General features: G+C 35.8%; 1 protein-coding gene and 1 long non-coding RNA gene across 2 annotated transcripts; one reads left to right on the forward strand and one right to left on the reverse strand.

The window, feature by feature from the left end:
- Nucleotides 1-231: 231 nt before the first annotated feature.
- Nucleotides 232-20,948, reverse strand: LOC106171805 (uncharacterized). The gene is made up of 3 exons (XM_013552276.3): nt 20,806-20,948; nt 9,935-10,109; nt 232-2,606 (listed from the first exon to the last, which is right to left on the reverse strand). Exons 1-3 carry the CDS (start codon nt 20,932-20,934, stop codon nt 1,366-1,368), a joined length of 1,545 nt encoding a protein of 514 aa, XP_013407730.2. The 5' UTR covers nt 20,935-20,948; the 3' UTR covers nt 232-1,365.
- LOC147761738 (uncharacterized) lies at nt 10,403-24,533 on the forward strand. The gene is made up of 4 exons (XR_015334745.1): nt 10,403-10,826; nt 20,741-20,938; nt 22,613-22,959; nt 23,609-24,533. It is a non-coding gene; the product is annotated as an uncharacterized LOC147761738 (long non-coding RNA).
- The last annotated feature ends 1,344 nt before the right edge of the window (nt 24,534-25,877 follow it).

The raw sequence follows: 25,877 nt of genomic DNA on the forward strand, positions 1-25,877 counted from the left end.
TACGATTCTTCGCTGTATGACCTTGGACCTGTCAGGACATCTGTCACCAAAATGCCCACCGGGTTAACCAGTACATAACAATATGCAGATATGCAGTACACCCACTTTCCGTACGGCAGCCTCGATTCAAAACTATATGTTACATGATTATGTACCCTAGATTTCCATTTCCAGAAGGTGATTTGTGAATTTTAAAATATAGTGATTCAAAAAATCAGATTTTATCAACCATTTATTAATATCAGGAAATCGGGTTTAGAAATCAAATAGACCTATCATAGGTCAAATGAATGAACACAAAATGAAACCACTGATTGTGCTAGAGAAGACAAGATGTAGTTTTCACCCAATCTATAACCTTACACGACCGCCGATTCAAAACGTTACAACACAGTATGAAAGTCATCTTTATCTCAGATTACAACAACTAGATGAATCAAAAGTTAAATTGCGTTGCCTTCAAATTATTGTTCAAGCATGATACAAGCATAATACAAATAAATAATGCTAGAAGTTGAAAGTGTTTTGTTTTTTTGAAGGGCGCCCATCACAACAAAGACAATGGCGTAATGACGCCACTTGATGAAGTTATATATATATATAACATAATTATATGTTGCACTGCTTTTGTGATATGACGTCATTTGACGTGTGAGCTTAGACGTCACTTATGTCTATGACGTTTTGATTATGACGTAATATAAGAAAACCCTCGCGTTTCCACCAGACAGGAGTAACAAAAGACAGTCTAGTCGGTTTACAATATAAAGGATACCGTTAAGGCAGAATTCAGAAGACATTTCTTTGAGCCAGATGACTGAGGTAATTACTATAGTTAGACCAACGCTGCTAAAACTTGCTGTCGCATATTGCTCAAGCAGCTTACAGATATGCGTTACATTTGTGTCACCTAATAGACTGCTAAGGATTGTGTATGCTATGGGGCACAGAATAAAATCCTTTAGGCATAGATCATTATATCACCGCTTATATAAATTCTTGATTACATTTTAAGTATCGAAATTGCCGTTTAAACACAGCATCAATAAAATTGCCTTGACTTCGGTCAATTTGTACAGGGATTCACACAAAGATGCACATTAAAACTAAATAAGGTTTTAAACAACTGTTGTGAATTTTCTTTCGTCCGTTTTGAACATCATACCTCATGTAAAATGACTTGTAAAATTGGAAAAAAAGTTTATTAATGTTAACATCTTATGACCGAGGACGTCGTTGTCCCACAGATGACAAAAAATGCAAACACAAACTCCAACAGCTATCAATGATAAGATGTGGAAATTTGCCGAGATCTTCCGAATTGTCACCAATCATGTGATCAAGCACGTGATGTGAAATGTCACCTCACTCCGACTGCGAAAGCGCAGGAAATGAAGTACCCTGTATGAAATCGTGCAGCAACATCAACTCTTTCTCGTGGTCGGTTGCAGCCCGCCCTGCGTGCTGCTGGGGTATAATTGACCCATCGTCTAAGGAGAGGATTCGAGACGCGTCCGTGATCCAAGGGTCGTCCATCATGGTTTCCTGTGATGATGGCCAGAGCTGGGCACCTTGCAGAGCCTGAGCTTGCTGCTGGAGTAGAAGCTGCTGCTGGAGCAACTGTATTCGCAGAAGTTGTTCCCTTACACTTAAATCTCCGAACGCCGATGAACTGGGCCATAATTGAGAAGCACTTTGAGGTTTTTGGAAGCTTGGAAGAGGTTGATGGAATGGTTGCAGGATCTCCAGGTCACGATGACCCAAGGAATGTAGTTGCTGTTCGGTGTTCCTCATTTGGCCACCGTCTCCCCAAGATTGTAATGGTTTTTGGCTGGGTATATGGCCGCTTGTAGAGGGCTGAGAGGCTGTCTGAAAGTTACATGCACTGTCAGCTGCATATGATTGCATAGGCGAGCCTAAAATGTCTGAAGTTCCGTTTGCAGATGGTTTTAACTGCGAATCGGTCTCTTGATGTCTCACACTACTTGTAGAAGGATAAGGCGAAGCATGAAAGTTGAATAAACCGTCATCTGTATACGGCTTAACTGGCGACTGTAAGGCGTCTGAAGTTTCGCTTGGGGATGTTCTTGGCGACGGTGAAAGGCTCGGCGTCAAGTTGCTCTTAGGTGGTTGGATGGTAGAGTACCGCCCATTTTTTAATGCATCAGCGACCGTCTGGGAAAACACGCCCTGCATGTTATCCGATGTACAGGTTCTCGGTGACTGCTCTGGCGACTGAAGTACCGGTGTAACGGCAGCAAATGATGCCCCTTGTTGAGCTTGGAAGGCTCCTTTTGTGGTCGCCTTTGGAGATGATCCCAACGCATGTTCCGCACCGGTTTCTGGCCTCTCTAAAAGCTGTCGAAGAGTTCTTTTATTCTCGTTTGTCACCGTTGGCGATGGCGACTGGCAGTATTCTGCAGGACTGCCTGTTGGGGACTGTAAGGAATTTGGGGTCACGAACGAACTGTCATTCGTTTTAAGTCGCCATGCAGTCTGTTGGCTCTCTGATGCTGTTGAAGGCGTTAAAGTCGGAGACCTGGTTACAGCTGTTGCAGCTGATTCTGAGCGCAGTGGTGCAGACTCCTTCGGAGCCACTTTCTCACCTACAAAAAATGAAACGTTGGTATTTAAGGGATTTCAAGCGTTAAAGAAAGTAGAACAGTTAGTTGCTCAACTGATCAGAGATAATAAACACAGCTAGACATTCGCTTGGTATTTAAAGAATATAGGCATTCAGAATTTTCACTGTAATATAATTATGGTCAGAATACCCCTAAACGACCAAAACTCTCTAGATATTAGATGCCCTTGAGGAATATAATCCTTGTTTTTTATTATTGAGGAAATTCTAAGCTGAATGCTTTTTTTCAATGTAAACGTGTTCACAAGAGGTTTGCAGAGTGAGATTCATACATGTATCTCCGTGTCATCTCATTTCTCTTTTATTTATTTGACTTTCTTTCTTTCTCTCTTTTTTGGGGAGGTCTTGAGCAAATCTGAATATAACTTGAATGGATAATATACAATATACAAAAACACAATATTTGGGTAATCGAGGACAGTTTGATGACATTTTTCGGGTACACCTGGTGAACTGATTTGTTGTTTTGTTTTTTGTTGTTGTTGTAAATCCCATAGACTTACTTTTAAAGTTATTATAATCTGATAACACATGATATAACAAATGTTATGTGTCTTTTGTAAAATATCAATATTTCAGCAATAGTTTCAACAAAAATATTTTGTATGTCCAACTGAAACACGTTTTGCCACTGATTTGCATTTATGGCATGTAAGTCATGACATAAAAAAAAAAAAAAAAAAAAAAAAAAAAAAAAAAAAAAAAAATTGGGGCACTTATACCGTATATAATTTCGCCAAGCCTAAAGATATCGTATTCAGTATTCATTGCCCATTCCTAACTATTTCTCCAAAATTAAAAATAAATCAAAGTCTTACTCTCTCGTCAATTAACACCTAAACAGAAACTTCAGTGTATTTCCATTAACATCAAAGCGGTGAAAATACAATGGGTTACTGGGTATTCGCTTGTGCTGATTTGGGGGGGGGGGGGGGGGAGGGGGGGGGGAAAGCGACAAAAACAAAATGAATAGATAAATAATAAAAATAAACAAATAATAATTTCACAAAGTTGCATGCCTAAAAAATTTTTTTTGCGTTCTTGTCTTCTGCCATGGGCATCAAATAATATGAAGATTATGGATTGGTAGTTTTTATAGTATAGAAGTCAGGCGTCCCCTATGATTTGTACAGGTTAGGGTTAGTTGGAGTATAGGGGTAAAGATATGGGACGAATTTCACCTGTACTAAGTAATGGGAAAAGGACAACGCCGCAGGGGCGGATTTAGGCCGTCTTCTGGGTCTTCCGAACGGTCAGATTTTCAAGTTTACATTGAAGGGTGTCTAATTTTTCCGTCGGAAGACGGTCAAAAATGAAGAATGGATTATAAAGATAATTTGGAAGACTGTCAGAAAATATCTCTGAATCCGCCCCTGAACGGTTCCTAGCGGACTACCATTCCTGTCACACGGCATTAAGGAACAACGCTCCGGAACGTGGAGGCAGTGCCGTGCAAGGTGTCTTATTTTGAACGTGGATCAGCCATTTATTTAAAATCGCGATGGGTCCCTTATCTCTAAATATTGGCTTCAGTTGCATGGGTTAGATAGATTTTAAAAAGTCACGCCTGGCGGCTCGCGAATTATTATTATTATTATTATTATTATTATTATTATTATTATTATTATTATTATCTTTTTAATTTTTTTTTAAATTTACGAAGAACCAAATACTCTGTAAGGCTTAATAACAACACCATTGTCTCGCAGGAAAAGAAGGGAAGTGCATGGGTGGAAATGAATTTTGAACTTAACAAGAAAAAATATATATAAATCAAAACCCTAAGAAAGAAATAAAATAAATTCAAACTTTATTTTTTTGTGCAAGGAAGACGTATGAGCTAAGGAAGAGATCTGTGACTGTATACCATTTACCTGTGCATTTTCCCATTATACAATTTTCAGCCCCCGCCCGCTTTTAAGGGTCGCTACTGATGTGAACTTGCCCCATCTCACAAAACAATCAAACAAAGTTACTTAATTCAAAACGACAGGCAAAATAAAACAGAGACAAAATAGGGGCGGGTAGTTATGTGCCACTTTGACCTAGCCTACAAACCGGAACAGCTGCTGTGTACTCCTTTTGTGCACTCAAGAACCGGTGCCTTTTCTATTTTCTTTCTCTTTCTCTTTCCTTTCTGTAACAAGGGACCACAAAAAGAGAAACTGTACCGACTGCCTCATCTTTGCACTGACTGCTCGCCGGTTTTCAATATACTCATTAGATGCGCTGATGCCAACTGTCATGCAAGTGCCCCTGCCAGTGTCATCAGGCAAATGCTTGACAGCCAAGGGGTGATGATTTATACAGCCAATTGGATTCTTTGTGAAACTCAACTGTAGTCACCTTAATTGCAGTTCGGGGAGGCGAAATAAAAACAACTGTTCTTTTTTTAAAAGACTGTAGGGCACCAATTTTCCTGCCATTTTGATGCCCCGCTGTAACGTAGTTCGTGTCTCAGAAGTACTGCACCGAGTATTCCTTCCCCGCACCAAATACTCTTATTCAGCTCTTTTCTTGATGTCGTCTTTAGATACGCCAGAAATGACGCGAACTAAAACTGCTGCAAAACACGCAAATTGCACCCAGCGCCCTAGAGTTGACTACAGCAGAAGCCTACACGTTCTATTTTTTGCGGGGAAAGAATCTTAAAGGAAAAACACTGAGGGTTGGACCTTTATCAGTAAATTTTTTTAAAACTTTTTTCAATATTTTTTTCTCTCATTATCTACCATGCAGCTTTTGAGTTCAAAAATCCCTAGCCCATGGAAGAATAATGACGTTCACTTGTGGTGGTAAAAAAAAAAAAATTAAATAAAAATTACAATGTGAAAACCGATTTATAGAGAGTACTTTTCTCAAAATTTTAAAGAGGGGCATACCTTGGCAAAATTTGGTAACTTTTTTTGCTCTATAAAAAGCAAACGTGTATTTCAAGCTCTTTAAACAGCCTAAGTTGAAACATTATAGTCCTTTGCTAAGCATGCTGGCAAAATATATTTGCACGTGTATTTTGTGAAATTTTGCTGAGCGTTAGTGGATGGCTTCAAGCTTTCAAGCTATCATAATATATTTAGTTTAAGACATTTTATACATCTCTTAAATCTGGGGGTGCACAAATTGGATTGACCGGCCGATTGCTGTATTTTTTAAAATAAAAAACACTGCACCGAGTTACCCACATTGTAATTTATTTTCCGCGGTAGGCTGCAACGCTATATGATGCGACAATGACAATTGTCACGCTACCTCTGTCAAAAAACAAATCACACCTTTCGGTCTCTGTGCTGAAGGATAGAAATACATAAACAAACATTTCTCTTCCAAGCCACCGTTTTTAATTTTACACAGCTTTTATAAATTTAAGAATTCGCTGGTTTAGTTTATGAATTTCGTTATTGTTGAGATACCTCGTCTTGTACGAACAATGCGCAACGTTCGCATGACAACACTTTGCGCCAAAAAAGTAATTGACAACAGTGGCTCACGTTAAGGCGGGAAACACACAACTTTCATCATTTAAAGAAAACTTAAAATTAAGTTCCACTGCCCATCGTGTTACCAAGTGTAAATAGAAGGGGAGATAACGCGTCGATAATGATATTTTTTTCAAGGAAAATTCAAATATCCTATGCAACGTAATGTTCGACATAACAACATGTAATGTTTTTTTGTAAACTAAGTTCGCCTAGATCACAGATACTTATAATGTGGGATTTTGCCGACATTGACCCGTCAAATAAAAGGATTGAAGACGAGGTTCACCTTTTTAATTTATTGTCCTTTTTACTTATGAACGTGGTAATTTTTTTTTAATATTGCCAGACGTTTTAATAACAATTTCGATATCTTTAATGATAACGACAAGTTCTTATTTTTGATTAGTGGTGATAATATGATTAATTTAGTTGCCAAAACCTGCTGCCGATTTTTTAAATTAAGAAGAAATCTTATTTATGAATAATGCTTTCATGTATATTTTAAGTGATATTCAGGCTCTCATAGTTCTATATAGAACTCCTTTTTATGAGTGAGATTTAAATAACATATCTTGATCTTGATCTTGGGAACGATGTAACCTTTATTAGACACCATCGGCGAATTTACTAAATTCATAGGGTACACTTTCCGTGTAGGAAAATATCCCGGTGTCTAAAAGTTTATGTCTACATAACCTGCAAAAACTTCATATTTTCCCCAGTTCAAACATTGAACATTATGAATCTCTTCAAATAAAAGAATACTCCCTTCTGAAATGTACAAAAAATCATAACGGTCTATATTTGTAGACAGATACTTAGAACTAAATTATTTAATAAGAAATTATATATGTAAATCATCGAATCCAAGTGCGCGAAAAGGTTGAGCGATGAATTGTGAGTTGGTTGAGATAAAGTTAATTTAGCGCAACAGTCCCATATATTATAACTTTCGGTCACTTATAAAGGTTGTATGTTTAAAACCGCCTATTTTGTGTTTAAAGTAAAGTCAAAGAGAAGGGGGGGTAGCTAAGCTGCCAAAGAAATAGTGGCTGAGCCACCGATACTAAATGATTAAGCTTTTATCTCAGCTATGGACTTATACATGTAATACTTTCCTCTCAAATATAATTTAATACGCAAAAAAATAATTTAAAACACAATATTACATCTAGGGCATCGGACAAAATGGATCGTGATGGTAAAAGGAGTATGGTGTTGAAAGGACAGGACTGGTTAACACCGACCAAACTGTAAATGATGATGATGACGATTATTGCATCTAGAAACGATTTCAAAGAATATACACACAAATGTTATAAAGTACAAAGATGCTTAACGCTTAACCACATTGCCCAGACGGGGAGCTTCTCCAAAAAGTTCCTTTGCTAGTTATAATTTCATAAGTAGGGGCCTACTCTCTCGAGTCCGTTATTCGCTTATTTTTTGGTCCAATTATGACCTAAGTCACAAAACGTTTTACAAGTGTAATGCACCGAGTACCTCTTTTGCGCACTCGTTGCTGTTCTCTGTTTTGCCAAGTTTTTTTTCTTTTTTTTTATGAGACTCGATGTGCGTCGACAGTAACACTATCACGTCAGCGCTGTCAAAGAGACAAAAGTTTCTTGTCACCTTAAACAAGGTCACTGAAACGTACCAGCATATCCGGTAAAATACAGTGCTCCCATTTCATGGTCTGCTGACACCTTTAAAGATACTGTTGTAGTCAAAGATAAAGTAAGAGGCCTAGGGTGACTAGGTATGTTCGGTTACTGTATTTTAACTGTATAAGAAAAACAATGTTATAGTTGACTAAGATGACCTCTAAGATTGGTTCTGTGTTAAAATCTATTGGTTTTTGCACGAAAGAAGGACTTCTGCGTAAGAGTGAGAAAAATTGTACATTTTGCAACTTGGTTTGTTGGATTTTATGCTCAAATATAAGTTTGAGTTTAGGAAGGGCACAGTTAAATACTGAAGTGCAAAGTTTTGATACTAAATAGGGAGGTTGGTACCGTTTTATTTTAATGGAAAGATATTTTAGATAAGGAAATGGGCTGAATTATTTCTAAAAATGTTTTTAATCACGAATACACATCCTTTTGAACCCGTAACTTTGTCTATTGAATTCGTCACTGAATTTGACAAGAAGATGCGTTATATTTTCACCCCCCTTCTCCCTTCGTCACAAACCTAAGTCAAAACGTTATATATATGGATTTTGATGAAATTTTCAGGACTGGTCCCAAAGAGTCTAATTGAAAAGTGTAGATTGTGATCATAATGAACCAAACTGTTTGCAATTTAGGATATTTATCTTAAATTTAACACTTTTTATGTGGTGCTGTGAGTGCACTTGTTAAAATGACCACATATTTAGTTTGAAAGACGGGATACGTGTAACTAAAATAGCTAGAGAAGCGTCAGCTTCCTTCTTTTTAATAGATGATTATTGACCACACTTTCTTTTGGTGCCAGTTTGCACTTTGTAGTCTTAATTTTTAAAGGAAGCAGTGCTTCTCTTTTTCATCACTTGGTGAAACTTTAAAAAAATTTCTTACTTTTTTATTTTGAAAGTGTACACATATATCCATTTTCATGGGTCCTGTATGTGATGGTTTTTATCATTTACTGTGTTCAGTCAAATATAATAAAATAAGAATGGCAATGGAGTCATTTGTATAACCTTTTTGTAATATTGAAATATCGGTTAAAATAAAGTCGGAAAGAGCCACTTTTTAAGATAAAGCCCCCCCCCTCCCGTCTTTGAAATTGATGGCTACGCCCCATTTGTTAATTAATGGATTTCAACAGAATAACATAACACTGACAATGAAGTCAATTTTATAACATTTTTGTATTAGTGCAGTCATTATTATTGCACATGTTTTTTTCTGATTTTACAAATATTTATCTAACTTTAACACTTTCCCTGTCTTTTAGTCATATTGCAGTTTGAACCCCTTTTCAGTGTACTAAAATGGTTTAATGTCTTTCTGGCCTTGTTCTTTTTTTAATTTATTTGTTACAAAGAAATAAATCTAAAACACATGTTTGTTAAAATAATGTTTCACTTTTTCAGATAAATCCCTGCCCTCTTTAAAATTGATGGTTACAGCCCATTAGTTAATTACTGGTTACATGTTAGTTAATCATTTTTTCTTGGCGGAGGTCTGCGGGAGGTCTGCGCTCTCTGGATACTCCTCAGGTTTCTAAGTCTTGTCATCGGCGCACTTAGCCACCTGTTTTTTCTTTTGTCCTCCAAACAACCAGACAGACAAAAACGTTTTTTTTAGAAGTACTGCACCGAGTTCCCACACAATGCACTCACTGCTCTCACGTGTTCTCTTCCCTCATTAGATTCGCTTTTTGGCAAGTTCCTTTTCACTTCCGTCACGCACGCAAAGGCAAGCTCAGCTCACGACAACATGATCCTTCGACCACCCCAGAGATTTTTTCTGTGAGGGACTTGGCTCTCGACGGTGAAATGTCCATTTTTGACCCAAATTTTATAAAAGCGTTGACTGCTCATGTTTGATTGTATGGAATACGGGACTTAAAGGCATACAAGATAAGGAAAGGTTTTCTGTGTAAGGTTTTTCAATGAAATATATTTGGGCGTTTAGTTTAAGAATTTTCTGGTGCAGGAAACATGAACAATACCCAACTTCGTATGATGATAATTTCTAACAATTTTGATGAATAGAATTACGAATTACAGGAAATGTCAGTACAGTAGTTATCGACCAATGTGCCATCTTTAAGCGATGTGCCGTCGTTTGTTTTTCATTGCGAATGTCTCTTAACTTACCTGTGATTGAAGATTCCGTTTTCAGTCTTTTGGGCATGACAAAATTGAGCTGTTCCGTGATTTGCTCCATCTGCTGAAACTGGTCGGCCAACAAAATCCGTATCCTCTGGTGCTTCTTCCATAACTGCTGACAAAGGACTTGTTGTTCCGGCGTGAGTTGCAGTTGGCCTTCAAACTGAAAATGAGTATTTTAAAGGGAAAACTGATAAAAATCTAACACTAACCCATGCTCATGGCAAAAAGTAAGCTGAAACTTGAATAGGGATGAATTATGAAAATTATAACACCTTAAAGCCACAAGGTAAAAAAAAACTTAAACATATGAATCATAGTCAAATATTTTTTTTTGTATTTTTTAATCTGCTTAAATGCTGGATGAGCACGTTTGCTATAAGCAGGGAGGGTAAAAATCGTCCGCAATCACGGGATTACGGGATAACTCCCCGCATGCTGAAAAAAAAAAACGCTACTCGAGTTTATTAAGTACACAAACTCTTGGTACACAATAAATCGAGTAGAATTTACAGTATGGGCACACGATGCATAGAGAATGTAATGATGATGGGGTCATTCAGGGTTCAAGATAAGACCAATCAATAGCCGTGTTGTTAAATTTCCCAGAGAAAAAACTGAGGTTTTTGTTGAAGGTAAAAAAATAGGCGGTGAAAACGTCCTGGACTTGATGACGTATTTCATGACGGCGTAGCAGGAGCCTCATATGACCACGTTATGTGATCCAAGACCTTTTACTTTGCGCAAAAGATTTGAAATTCATTACATGTGTTAGAGAGCAGGGCTCATTTGACATGGAGTTGGGGTTTGCACTGTACCGACCCATGGTAGGGTTGAATGCTATGGATCCCGGCTTGCTTTGGCGGAAAATGGAAAAAAAGTAAGTACGAAATTGAATTCTTAAGAAAGCAACAGACTAATAAGTATTCTGATGGGATATTTACTGTTATATTCAAAAGATGTAAAGTAAATATTTTATAGAGCTGTTACTAGCAATTCAATTACTTCTTCAACCTAGTGTATTTAAGATTGTGGACAAGTTCAATGAAACCTGTATAATTTAAATCATTAACAGCCAATTTGGACTTTTTTTAATATTCCTTCGGCTATCTGGGCATTTATGTCCAGACCTCGCGTACGTCTCAAAGTTAACATATTACGATGCTCCTTTCCATGTAAAAAATTGTACAGACTTGAATTTAATTAATTATTAACAGAGTTAGTAGAGCTATCTTTAACACGTGTTAATAGGTGCAGAGGGTGTCTTGTGAAAACAACATATGCTCACGCAGCAAGAAAAATAATTTTAAAAATGCACTGATTTCATGATAAAAGTGATTAGTGATAGAAAACATCAAACTGATAAAGTTTATCTGGATTTTAGAGGTTTTGGGAGAATGAAAAAGATGCAATCACCAATTAAGGCAAGCAGCACCAGAGTAGGATTTTCATGACTAAATCCATAAAATGCCATAAGTAAATATTTTATCTAAAGATAAAAAAAAGTTTATAGACAAGACTGATTAACATACGCACACAAAAGTATATAAACATATATATTTGTATGCGATTGGCTATTTATGAGTAATATTGCCGAAGTTTTTTTCTTTTTAAGTTCCCTTATTTTAACAGATTCCTAGAGTTTGCTAGAAGTGAAAAGGCATTAAGGCTTGACCCATGGACGATAAGTTATCTGTGCAAGGAGCATGATATACTCTTTATTGCAAGTACATTCACCGCTGCGGTAGTGATCATAAGCTTGCAAACGTGTAGTTTTACATATGCGCGCACACGCCCCCTTTTTTTGACACAAACTAATGATGCATAATACTCAGGGATACGTTTCGATTTGACACAAAATAAACAAACAAACAAAGAAACAAAGAAAGGACATTTGCTGCCAATTAATACCACCAAACTGAATGGACGTTTATGTTCACGATAAGAATTAGACGGATTTCTGAACTTTGCGAAACGGTTGCAGCGGTTCCGTTCTATCCAGATAACTTTACCTACATTCAATAGTGATTTGTCTAACAACGTTGCATTTTGCCTTCTAATTATATGCATGTATACGTATTTTGGTTGAACTTAAGATAGTAATCAGTAATTATTATTATGCATTTCTAACACAAGGCTTTAATTGGTTTCAATATATTTGAAAAATCAAATCGCCAAACGACAGCATTTGGATTTCATTCTTCTGGCTGATCTTTGTCTTATAGTATACAGTGAGCGCTTTGCCGGGGTTTTAGAATCCGTAGATTTGATGAAAAGCTGTTTGTTTTATCATTATAAATTAAAACTCACTCTTCATATCGAAATTTCGCAAACAACGCTTCATAACAAATTTCTTTTATTGAAACTTTTATGACTAAATCCACTGATATCTTTTATATTTTTTCTTTTGTCATCGAAATAAATACACCATAAACTAAAATGCATAATACAATTCTATTCATTTACGAAGAAATACATTGAAAATGAGTAATTGAAATGATAAATATGAAATGAGCAATTAACTCCATACGCCTAAGATATTTTGAATCAAATCAAAACGACATAATCGGCATTTAGAATTGTTCGAAAGTCACATCTTATCCCTAAATATACTGTTAAGTTATTATCATTACCAATTCAGATCCTAATAACGGTAAATCCTTAAAATAAAATAACCAGATGTCGATACACCTGTCATGAATATTTCGAAAACTTACGACGGTATAAATGTATCACGATTTGTTATCAACTGAGTTTTGTTTTTAACGACAGTACAAACCTCTGACGCGGGTCGAGCAATGGATCGTGAGTAGGTGAAACTTGCTTTTTCCTCGAGGAGTACGCATTGGCGCGAAAATCTCGCATAGAACATCCTTCGTGTTAATTTTAAGTAAATCACTTTTTCGATGGCCACTCCGCCTCCTTACCCGTTATTCCACACCCTCAAAACAGCAACAACTGATTGATTTAAACTTAGTATTACTAGCATGTTCCTGATAGCAGTGAGTTTATATATTTTTTAAATGATATTTTATATAGTACATGTAAATTTAAACATTCCGCTGACATGTTTCAGAATTTTAGAGCAGTTGTAAGTGACTGCATGATGTTTTTGTACTTAATATGCATATTTGATTTAGGTGATACAGCCTGTTTACCGTGGATTCAAGAACCCCATTTAAATTTTTCAACGAATATTTATCAAAAAAAATGAAAACACAAACGTAAAAAATTATAACTGGGCAGGTGGATTGGTAAGCATCTGCGAGTCTATAAACTACCACTCATAATTAGAAAAAGAACAAATTAAATAAATATATAAATAAATAAAGATTTTGTTTTTAAATGGACGACTGGGAGTCTCCATAAAGATGTCGTAAACTGAAAACACGTTAGGGAGGGAAAACCGCTTGGGGCTGAAGTTTCTAGCCGAGCAGTCGTAACTGCATGATACATATTTAAAGCTGACAGTGACAACAAAGCACTAGTCACCTTAGTAGGACGCCCTGGGCGTTTAACTTTTCAAAAGCAAAATTTTATTCTAGTTCTCATTTTTTAACATCTTTCCCTTAAGCTTCGAGGTGAATTTTTTTGTACAATCCATGGCCCTGTTTTTGAGATTGTCGCTGATGAGTCACTCTAAAATGATATATTATAATAATACTCTTATAATAATAATAGTAATAATAATAATAATGTTTGTTTGAAGTCACAAATCCCTTCAAAATGTTCAGTCAACTTTGTTTAAAAACAAATATTTAAGAACACAATTACCAAGATAGGCGTTAAAAAAACATAAAAGATAAAAAAAAAATTAAGAAAGATAAAGGTTCCTCATAAAAACATCCTAGTTCTTACATAAAACCAATTACAATTGAAACAGTCAATGGTGAAATTTCCTAAAATGCTATGTTTTTAACTCATTTGTAAATTTATGAGTTGACTCACATTCCATTCGACACTACCATCAGATTTAAAACAGATATCCCTATAAGTTTTAAGATGAAGATCTCTGGTGAATTGCACTCATTACAGTAAAATAGCAATTAAGAACTAGAAAACAGATTTGCTAATAATTGTTTCTTCAGTAGGTTTAGATGGAATAAACCTTGATGATAAAGAAAGTAAAATTGTTGAAATTATGAAAAAAAAAAAAACATTTTAGTTATACGAAGATCTCACTGTCTTTACGCTCAGAAAACTCATCATGGGTCATCTTGGGTATATAAGTGTAGATGTAATGGGTAGATAAGTCACACTCTGACTGTGGGATGCACAGTGGTCCTTTTTATGCTAAATCGAACAAAACTTTGAAACTGATTTGTGAAAAGTGATCGCATTCGTCATCTCGAATAAATGGAAAGAGAGAAGACTGGGATCTTGACGTAAAGCATCATTGAGAAATATCAAAAATGGACCAAAATCTTATTATTTATTTGTTTTTATTTATTATTTTAAGTGATGGGGCTTGACGTTTAACATCAATGAGAAACATAAAAAAGAGATCAAAATATTTTTATTTGTCTATTTTTTATTTTAAGTGAAGGGGCTTACCACCAGTACAAAGTAAAATATTTGGCCACGAGGTTAATTAAGTCTGTCTCAAGAAAAAAATTGTGACCATACCAGGCACCGATAAAAATTTAAATGAAAGTTTCGCATCCCCTTACGATCAATTATCAGGGTTTTTATCAACCCTAAAAGTCTGTCTGTTTTTCAAAGCAGTAGTACATTGGTGATGCTTGGGCCTAAACACTTATTCCACAAGTTGGTTGACATATTAATGGAGACGAACTATTTATAATAGTCTTGTAGATATTTGTTACTTGTAGGTTTGTTGTCAACCCTAAAAGTTTGCCTGTTCATAGAAGTAGTAGATAGCAGGCCGTAGCCAGCAAATTCAAAAGGGGGGTTCTTTTTCTGAAAAAGTGGACCTTTTACAATGAAACTTATGTGTACCTAGATACCTAGATAAAATTTTACCCAAAATGGACCGTTTCATGACAAAAGGGGCGGTTCTTTCGAACCCCCCGAACCCCGCCTGGCTACAGGCCTGGATAGGTAGTATATAGTTCTGAAAATTTCTTCCACGGGTCGGTCGACATATTTATGGGGAGGTGATATTTATAGTAGTCTGGTAAACACTTGGTACTTAAGCCAAAAGACTCGTTCCACGACATAGTCGACGTTTTTATGGAGGGGTAATATTAAGACCAGCCAATCAAAATCAGTTCTGCCGCCGTCAGCAGCTTCCGGCTAACTCGAGACTTGATGTTACTCTCTACCACAGAGCAGCTTGGTAAAGACGTGTTTTTTATCTTTATTATTTCTTATTTTTATTTTTATTTATTCGTTATTTTCTGGAAAAAAACACAAACACCTAATAAGAGTACTTTTACTGGTATGGAAATGTGCAGCTACATACCATAAAAATATTTCTTAATATCTAGAGAAAATTTTCTGGCGGCTGTGGTAGAGGGTATGTTGACAGCCGTTTTTTATGAAAATAATACCATCCTTTGATATACTCGACCAATGGGATGTTAGTATCCAAGTAACCTTATCCGCTTTTATGCCATGATTTTCAACAATGAGCTACCTGTCTCGATTTCGTTTCATATGCTTTTATCAAAAATATTTGAAATAAATTGAAATAGGTTAGAAGCATCATGATTGATTATCTGACCTATTTCCACTTATTAAATTTTTTCATTTAATTTTTAAACGTCTACCCTCGATCTCCATGCGACCCTACCACCCTTAAATCCTATTTTACCACAGGCAATTTACCAGTTCAAACCCAAACCGCCTGGCGATGGATTAAATTACAAAGCAGTATTAATTGTACAATTACAATGCAAAGGCCAAGGATTCGATAGTCCGCGGCTCTAAATGGGCATTCCTGACCATTCATAGGTCACCAAAATGTACTTTCTACTCAGAGGTAAATCAACTAGACTCAGATCAACCAACTAGATTCAGATCGGTCTTCGTCAATGGTCCCGCTTTGTTCGGTTTGTTATTCAAGCAAAGCAGGCTCAATTCTTGCCATTCTTGATGTCTTTATCTGGTGTATAGAAACTGGGGTCCCTGTAACAGAGAGTCTCCCTGTAGTTAGTTTAATAACGGGTTGAAATGACTTAGAGTATATAGTGCTTTATGCTACACTGCGCAACAACGTAGAGAATTCATTTTTTTTTTTTTGCTCATGGTGTCAACGGCTGTTGCTGGCTATCTATTTTATCCTAATTTTTTTTTTTACATAGTAACAATATTTACATGGGTGCCCATCACTTTCAATAGTAATTGGATCCTTAGTTCAAATCGCCATAGCAACAGAACTAACATGGATACCTAAAACCTTATGGATACCTAAGAACTTTAAAATCTTAATATGGATGCAATAGTGTTAAACATATATGTAAATTTTGGAGAAAAATCTACCAGACAGAAATATCTGTAATTAGGGGCTGATAACTCCATAAAAAAACGACAGCACGGGATTGTAGCCCATTCAGTCGAGGTCCACTCTGCCAATTTTCGTGATAAAATCTCGTTCAGGGATGACGTTACGCCAAATACCGATTGTTATCTCACCTCAAAATAGAAAGATGTTTATAACTGACGATTAAAGTTTGAGTTGCCTATGCTTATACATTGCAACGAGAAACATAAGCTCCGATATTTTATATTTTCGAGGGTTTTTTATTGTTTTAAATCAGCACAAAGATAGATGCATTATTAAATAATTATATGCAGGAAAATCCAATTTTGGTATCTGGATGATAATAAAGGGTAACAATATCCTAAAATGTTTGGCACGCCTATTCAAGCTGCTAGCGGGTAATAATCGATAGTCAATTACCCCCTAGTTACTCAAGGGGGAGTGCCAGACAATTAAGCTGATTACGCTGAGAGCACTTTAGCGAGAAGCCCTACAAACTTAAGTCGATCCAGTTAATACAATGGGCTAATGGGAACGCACTTAAAAATGAGAACCATAATCCAGGGCGACCCGGGGTTATTACATGGACAATAAAAAGAGAACATGTATCACCGGCGACTCTCTTGCACATGGCATGTAAAGGTCATATGAAATTAAATTTTGTATTCATGAAATTTATTTTTAGATTTTTTTTCATTTGGTTTATGTGCAGGCTGGTGTTATGTGATTCACTTTATGGCTCTGTTTATTAAAGAAGGATTTGGAGGACCAACACCTGCATCATTAGATGATTGTACTGTTATTAATAATGTCCAGAATGGCAGGAAAACTGCATTTAATTGAACATTTACTGAAAATACCAGGAATCAATCATAAGTGGGCTGTAACCAGGGGCGGATTCAGGGCGTCTTCTGGGTCTTCCGGAAGACGGTCAAATTTTCAAGTTTACATTGACGGGTATCTAACTTTTTCTGTCGGAAGACGGTCAAAAAATGAAGAACGGGGCAACAAAGATAATTTGGAAGACTGTCAGAAAATATCTCTGAATCCGCTCCTGGTAACACACTAACAACTTGATAAGAAAGCCAGCCCACTTGAACACGTCAAAGATGTATTTTAAAGAAACAAACATTATTATTTAAGTCAGTAACTTGCTTGGTTTCCTTGCTTTGGTTGACCTTAACAATGTAGTAGGGTTGACCTAAGTTTCTTTTGTAAAACCTGGGCCAGCTGTACGGGCGCCATGAGTGTTTAATCTTGAGGAATTTAAATTATTTGAACTCAGAGCGAACCTCTTTGTGTTTATTATATATATATATATATATATATATATATATATATATATATATATATATATATATATATATATATATATAAAACGCAGCGGCACCCTACATTTGATCGTCCGAGTGCGACAAAGCGTTGTCCAAAATATAAATAACCGCCTGTCAAGGCAAGAACCGGGTTTCTATTCTCCAACCGACCACCCCTGAGTCCTCTTTCTCCGCACGTAATGCGCCGAGCTCCGCAGGTGTGAGAGTAATCACATTTCAAAAACTCATTGACTAGTGATCAGTTACCATAATAATAGAGGCTATTTACTCCGTTGTGAGAAAGAATTTTTATTTTCAGATCTCGTGCCAATGCACTGGTAGGTCTTGTGACCCTTCGGTACAATTTGAAAATATATTTTAAAGGGATAATAACTTGCAAACAACGCATAGAAACATAATATATTCTATTTTACCACAAAAACGGCAGTTATAGCTATTATTCTGATATCTGAGCTTGTCATCGGACCACCTGGCCTCTATAGATGGTTATACTCTGTAATAATCTCTTAAAAGATTATTACAAAAACAATTAAACTTTTTAGAAAAAAAAAACAGGGACTAACTTTGAATGTAGAAATGGACTCATTAACCATTGGTAAGTAAGGGAAAATTGTTTACTCCAGGAAAATTCATTTTTTGGCCGAAACGAATAGTTATTATCACTTTAAAGTACGCGGTGCATGTACCGGCACTGTACATGACATGGTTAGAAAGTGTGTCAGCATATTTGCCATTTTTCTTGCAAGATGGCCGCTTACTTCATTCAACATTGCCGCTTCGTTTAAAGCATTGTATAAACAAGTGGAAGGGGAAAACGGCAAAGTTAGGAAAATTTTAACCAAGTCTTTAAGGTGACATGTAGCTAAAAGACCTCCCCTTTCAAGAGGGCGTTACCCCCCCCCCCCCAAAAAAAAAAAAAAGGTCTTTGTCCCTCCAGGATAAGGATTTTATTTCCTACTGTAGGCAATTACCTTGCGGGTTTTTTATTGGGGGGGGGGGGGGGGTACTTTGAAGTGAATAATGGCATTTACATATTGCTTAAAACCATGAAGAGTGATCGATTATTATTATTATTATTATTATTATTATTATTATTGTTGTTGTTGTTGTTGTTTTTGTCGTTCTCACTATTATCATTATTGCCCATACATTGTAGAACTATTTGTAAAAAAAGTTGTAATAAATAATGAATGTGTTCAAGTAATGTGCATCAGCTGCCGTGGTTACATTGATACATGTTGGTCGATTCACGTTAGGAACAACAACAACAACAAAAACAACAACAACAAAAACAATTGGTAAAATAAGTTCAATACAATGTTTATTTTGTGTTCTATGTGTCATCAGTGAGAAGATATTGGATCCCTGTAGGAGGGGGGGGGGGGGGGTTGGTTTCCATTTCGTCAGTAAATGAGAAACGACTGGCCATAATATATCACTGACCCTAGAAAGCAAGCATTCATTGCTATTGTTCTAAATCTGAAGAGAGTTGGTAGTGGACATATTTTCTATGACCAAAATTATTGTGGTCTATTCTATAGTGTGTATTACTAACCCATCGGTCAAGTCTTATCTTAAATTTTTTAAGAGTAAGGCATAACATTACTATTAAAATACAGAAGATCTTAAATATGACTATAAAATATAATTACATGTACTCAAACTCAGGTGCAAAAAAATCAAAATTAATAAACTGGATTAGAAAATGATCTTGCTTTTATGGATAGGAAATTAAAAAGTAACATTAATCTTAAAAATTCATGTTAATAGTTGTTTTTATAGATCATCTTTGCTAAGCAGGAAAAAGTAAAAAACCAAAGAAATGATTTGAAAGACACTACTCAAAATTCCGTATGAGTGCATATGTTTTCGAAGGAAATCGTTAGACAATTTTGTGGTGGATTATCAGTAACCGCGACCGTATATTGCCGAAGAAAATCAGATATAACATTAAAGGTTACAGAGGTGCTGGGTGGATCACTTGTAGCACATGAGATGGAAATTTTTATTTTATGAAAAAGTATAAACTTTACGAAAAGAAAAAAAGAAAAAAGCCCTTCGTTTTGATCAGTTCAAGAAAAAGGGCAAACGTACTTTCTGAAAATCTAACACAAAAAACTAAGTCGTTTCAAAAAGTTTATTCAATTTAGGCACAACGTTAAAATTCTCCTTATAAGTGCACCTTATATACAATGTATGACTAATGCCTATACTAGATCTATCTTTAAAACAGGGTCTGAGACAGACTTAATGCCTTAAAGAATCACCTAAAGCACGAACCAAAACGATCAGATCGATACCGTTTTAATTTGAAAGTGGCGCAACCACACACTACACTAAAATGTGCTTTAGAAAATATAAAAAAAACTCCCCCTCCGCCGACAGTTTTTCATCACCTTTTTTTTAGCTTTTTAATGTTGTTAAATTCAAATTAGCTCATGTCGCGTTGCAATATAGCAACATCATAACACATGAATTAAAACGCATTTAAATTCAACTGTGCTTTCTTGATATCTACGCGTTGACCTCCCGTGTGTTTTGAATTAAAATTCAGTAATACAAGAGCATAAAACATCACTGCGCTTCTAGGCGTGGGGTAGGAAAACGTCGAAAACAAGTCGATAATTCATTGAAGGTTTGTTTCATGATTAAATTGCTCTGTATAAAGCGTTGGTTCATTATGATTATGTGTTTATTCTCTTACTATCCTTACAAGTTCCAAAATTTTAAATATTATCTTTTCCAATTTTCGAACAATCCTCGGCTACTGTTTTCCCATTTAAATCACAAGAATGCTTAAAAGCATGTAGCATTAAGTTGTAGTACTTCAGGATATTAAATGATTAGCTCCACCAGCACCAAAAACTACTTTATCCAACAACAATAAAGCCAAACAAAGTCACCAAGGCTGGATTAAAAAAAAAAAAAACTGACCTCGATAATATAACGAAAAACTCCTTATAAGCAAAATGATCAAATCAAATTTCAATTGCAGTTTTGCTTTATTTCTTACAGCGGATGTTCCTAAGTCATGACCCTTATATCAGGGCCATATCTGTTAAATAAAGAAGCGGACATACCTGGCGAAAATTCACTATTTTCTCTGGAGTATTATCATCGGCGGATTTGGCTTTGCATGGCTCGTTCTCGGAGGCGGACCTTGGCTTCAGCAACTCTCTCAACAGCGGGTTTCCCTGCCGGCCATCCATATTGGTAAAAATTGTTCTCCTCTACTGTTATTTGTTTTTTCCTCACCGGAAGCCACCTACCCTAAATAAAAAAGAACATATTGGAGAAAAATGTCAAGCAAAGTAACCTAGGGTTTCAAGATTTGCGCAGATAATTATGTGAACTTATAAAGGAATGTTTGGTGGTTTAGAAAAGGTTTATTTTTCTTTTGCACGCGACATGAATACGTTAATGTCATATCGACACCTCTTTTTTTATAGGCGCCTCTTGTAATAGAGGACTCCGGATATTCTGATTGTGTTGACCAGCTTATCGCACCTTGACGTCAAGTGGTGTAGGAGGTTAAGCTGGCTGTTCATTTTAGCAAAGGAGCTGAGACATTAGTGTCAAGAAAAAGTGGTTGTTATCAGGTTTTGTGGCAAGTTAAATGTTGAAGTGTGAATTAGTAAGCGAGGGAATATCATTTCTGCCAAATACGGATACATGTACAATATCTACAAATACGACCGTCTTTACTGATTTCTATACAAATATTCTCAGCTGCATTTTGAATCATAAATTATTGCTTTATATTATTTAGTTTTATATTATGGATGTTTTATTCCCCCCCCCCCCATTTTTTTTAGATGCGGCAATTTAAGCAACCTTTTGTTTTATAAAGACCATTTACATAAAGATTGAAGAAAGTCTTTCTGGAGAACTAGAAGTTGGTATCTTATCTATTGGCCAGTAGGGTGTACATGTACACCTGACTTAAAATTGTCAAATTGTCTAAGATTGCCAGACATAGGTCTGGAAATTATTAACATTAGTTGGGATATTAACTACCCAGTAACTGTCAATTGAGCACACACCTGCCTTAAAATTGTCTTAGATTCTCAATCCGTGGTCTTGAAAATAGGAATTCATATCGATTTTATGTTCAGTATTCTAAAATCTGTTTACAATTATAAAAAATTAATCATTTCAAAACTAGGATTGTTATGTTAGGAGCAACTTATTTCCTGTTTTTTGCAAAGGTCCCTTGCGGACACTGAAACATCGTTGTGAATGCAGCACATAGAATAAAACTTTACGCTATAATTACATATAGGCATACCAGGCTGTATACATCCAAAGAGTTGCAAATAACAACAATTTATAGCCTTGCAAGAAACTTTTTCCTCGATGTTTTTAAATTTTATTTTATTTTATTTATTTATTTATTTATTTATTTATTTATTTTTTTCCGTCGGTCGATGCAGCTAGTTATTTGAAAACATGTTGACTTTAAATAAACGCATCTTTAAACATTAAAGCACCGGTAGCATGCCTTCATGCCATTTGCCCTGAACTTTTACTGGTACTCTCTGCTCAAAATGCAAAAAAAAAAAATGTTATCTTACCACGCCGTTGGAAAACCCACTTCTACTTCGCGCTCTCAGCTCCCGTTCACACCCAGCTAAAAAAATGACCAGCCAGCTTAACGTCCTATAACAGTTGACGTCAAAACTTCGGCACAATCTGACACTATCAGAATATCCGGAGTCCTTAATTGCGCAACAGATCTACTGGTAAATGATAGTAATCACAGACTGGTAGATCCATATATTATTCTCTCAAAACAGGTTTATTCCACAATCCGGCAGAGTGATTTATCAAAAAGAAAAATGCTAGAGCAATGAATTAGAGACACATGTTATATTTTTCATTTTCCAGGTTGATCTATCAGTACGCAATTGCAGCACTACCGCAATACAAGAAAAAAAAACTGTCAAACTGCCCCGGGTGCATGCTGGGATATGTAGAGCATCGGTCCTTCGCCAAGCAAATGGTTACGCAAAAGAAAATAATGCGTTAGAAGGTCGAAGAGGAACACGTGGACGGGCCAATTTACACCAAAATACAATGTACCGACGGGCGCCAATTACGTCATGCTCATACTGACGAAATGAAAGCCAATACATTCAGTCACCCAGATGTCTGCTGACCTAAGGGAATTAGCCTCGATTCTCGTGCATCGTTTCATAAGTTGTGCAGAACTCTGAGGTTATAGCGACATGTAGGTCAGTTCACAAATTAAGAAGGTGAACTTGAAGAGACAGATCGTTTCAGGTTGATGTCTGAAATCGTCATGTCGAACGTGCTAATATTTAAGGCGTGTCTCGTGCTTTTTAAGTACTGGTGTACTAACATATACAGTATATACTCTCTGATAAAAATCATCAGAAATCGGAAACTGGTACATGCCCTTAAGCTCGATTAATATTCCCTATACACAAGCTTAAGATACACACACTGGACGATAGAAGTGTCACCCCTACTGAACCAATACTTTGGTGGAGATAAATGACTGTGGAATGATATGCTCCTGGTATCATTTTATTAACATCAAATTTCACAAAATGACCAACAATACAATTCCATGGTACAGCGGTTTTATACTCATTATAAATAGACCAGGCATTATAACTCTGATTACTCTGATTCAGGGGGTGACACTTCTATTGTCCAGTGTGTGTAGCTTAAATAAGGATTTGGCAATAGAAAAAATCGATTTAAAGACGATATTTTGTTATCAAAAACTGGTTGAAATCCCTAAAATTGTGTGTGTGTGTTCATGTAGCTCCTAAATACCGTATACGACCCTTATAATCAAAATGTTTTACAAGAGCACACGTACGCATTAGTGAAAGTACTTCAAATCTTTTTCAGGAAAAAACTAAAGGCTTACGCTCAGATTGTTGACCTTCAACACCAATGCTGTCACCGAAGTATAGGAAAGTCTCCCTCTGGATTGGATGCAAAGTTCACTCAAAACTAAGCCGGCACTACAATTGGCTGGTATATGCAGATCACAGAGTTTGTTGAAACCACTTGTCGGCACGAGTATAGTGCTGGTGCACGTAAACTTTTAGAATGGCAAGAAGTAATTTATGTTGTAATAAAAACGGGAAAATAGTGCCGTGTATTTTTTGAATGCGCTAGTTGTGCATTGTGCGTACACGTGACGAGTTCCCAGTCTTCTATGTATTATGGAGACTTATTTTTTGCTTTGTTCGAACCTGAAACTGTATAATTGACAACAGCACGGGAAACTCACCAAATGAGCCAGTTGCAATATTAGGTTTATTGAATGTTTACATTGATCTCATGCTATAGTTGTTGACAAAATTATTAAATGGATTGTTTTCATTGCGTGCTTATATGGCCTGTAATTATGTGTTCAATATGATTTTGCCTCTGTAAAATAATTTTATTAATAACAAAAAAAAAAATAATAATAAATATATAAAAATAGACTTGAAATAAATGTAAAAATGAAAATTAACATTTGTAAAACCCGGCTGAAAAAAGACATGAATTCTACGAACTACCAATGCCTGAAACCATGGCAATCTCACATTGCACGAGAGGTGATCGATGAGCGAGCTTAACAGAAAAAAAGAAAACGTTATCGGAATAAGTTGCAAGTAAGTTGCCTAATTATAAGGAAAAAGTCAAAGGTTAGTATTCGGTTTTGAGAACGGTCATATACATTGCATGTTACATGCATTATGTGAGATAAACACCTCACTTCTCTCAGACTGAATGTATTAAACGTTAAGTATATATATTAAACACCTTTTCAACAAGTTGAGACCCGTTATAATTTTATATTGTCATATATAAGTTAAGCCACATCCACTGAATATATTTTTAACATAATCACTCCATGGTGTGTAATGAGATATAACTGCATTTACTGTTCAGCTTGTTTTGTGGATCCATCAAAAGCTAAGCCCAATATGAAGACATTTTAACCTAAAAATATGAAGAAGGAAAGCTTTCCAATCTCTCCGTAAATCACATAACTGGCAGAACTTTAAAATGTGCATGCAGGTGTAACTTTTTAAAATTTTTGTTACATTATTATACCCCATACTTCTGGTTCATATAAAACAATGGGCTTTATCAAATTTATCTGATGTACAATCTTTGCTAAATTTAATTTCCCTAAATTTGGAAATGGCTCCAAAAGCAGCCTTCAAATCTTTTACATAAATTTGTTCAGTATTTAAGTTTCTTAATCCATTTCTTGAAAAATGTATTCCCAAAAAAATATATTTTTAACAATATCTAATTCTTCTCCATCATATGATAAACGAACTTCTTTTGGCTGCCTTCATTTTCCAAATATCAGTACCTTTGTTTTGTCATCATTACATTTTAAGTGCCATAGGTTACAATAGCAACAAAACAATGTAAGCTGCCTTTGGAGTACAGTTGGTGATTCCGATAACAGTATAGTATCATCAGCATATTCAAAAATTGAAGTAGGGTTTTTCAAGCCCTTAGCTTTGTGATATTCGAAAAGTTCTTCTTAGTCATTTGGAAACATTGAGAACAGAAATTGCAAAAGGTTTTCACATCGAACCGCTGAATGGTCAGCAATGGTGACCTAGTTTAAAGGGGGAAAAGGGAAATTTGGCTTTAATTACGTGCTTATCATTTTTTGTTTATTTCACACAAAATAATTTGTAAATAATGTTTCACCCAATTCAAAACAACTGTTTTCACAATTAATTAAAACACCCAAAGTTTGGCAGTTTCTCACTCAATGCATCCTTAATGCATTTACCACTTCACAAAGCATTTTTTTCTAATTTTGTCTTTACAAGCTACTTGTATTGTTCTTATACCAATGCCATACAGAAACCAGGCCTCGAAAAATCCCAAACAATTTTTCTTTGAAAAAAGGTAAACTGTTTATAAAGAGACTAAACGTGTATTCATACCTACATGTATGAGGCATATGGCGGTTCGACTCCTCTTCAAATGACCTTGATCACGTGCCAGACTTGTTGGTGAGACCTCTGGAATAAGTAACATTTAAATTTTATCACTAATCAGAGTTAGATAAGTAAGAAGCAATAAAATTACTTCACGGTATATGTCTCCTTGTTTGAATATTTATTTACATAGTATGAATAATTTATTCTGC

Source organism: Lingula anatina, chromosome 5 (genome assembly GCF_051362555.1).
Source record: "Lingula anatina isolate TDL-2025a chromosome 5, LinAna3.0, whole genome shotgun sequence".
Classification (NCBI taxonomy): domain Eukaryota; kingdom Metazoa; phylum Brachiopoda; class Lingulata; order Lingulida; family Lingulidae; genus Lingula; species Lingula anatina.

Bases quoted from the DNA above. Each gene is read 5' to 3' on its own strand.
- LOC106171805 (XM_013552276.3), bottom strand. From the start codon at position 20,934: ATGGATGGCCGGCAGGGAAACCCGCTGTTGAGAGAGTTGCTGAAGCCA. The intron at 10,110-20,805 runs GTATGTCCGCTT...ACTCATTTTCAG, and splicing joins AAATAGTGAATTTTCGCCAG to TTTGAAGGCCAACTGCAACT. The intron at 2,607-9,934 runs GTAAGTTAAGAG...CATTTTTTGTAG, and splicing joins AACGGAATCTTCAATCACAG to GTGAGAAAGTGGCTCCGAAG.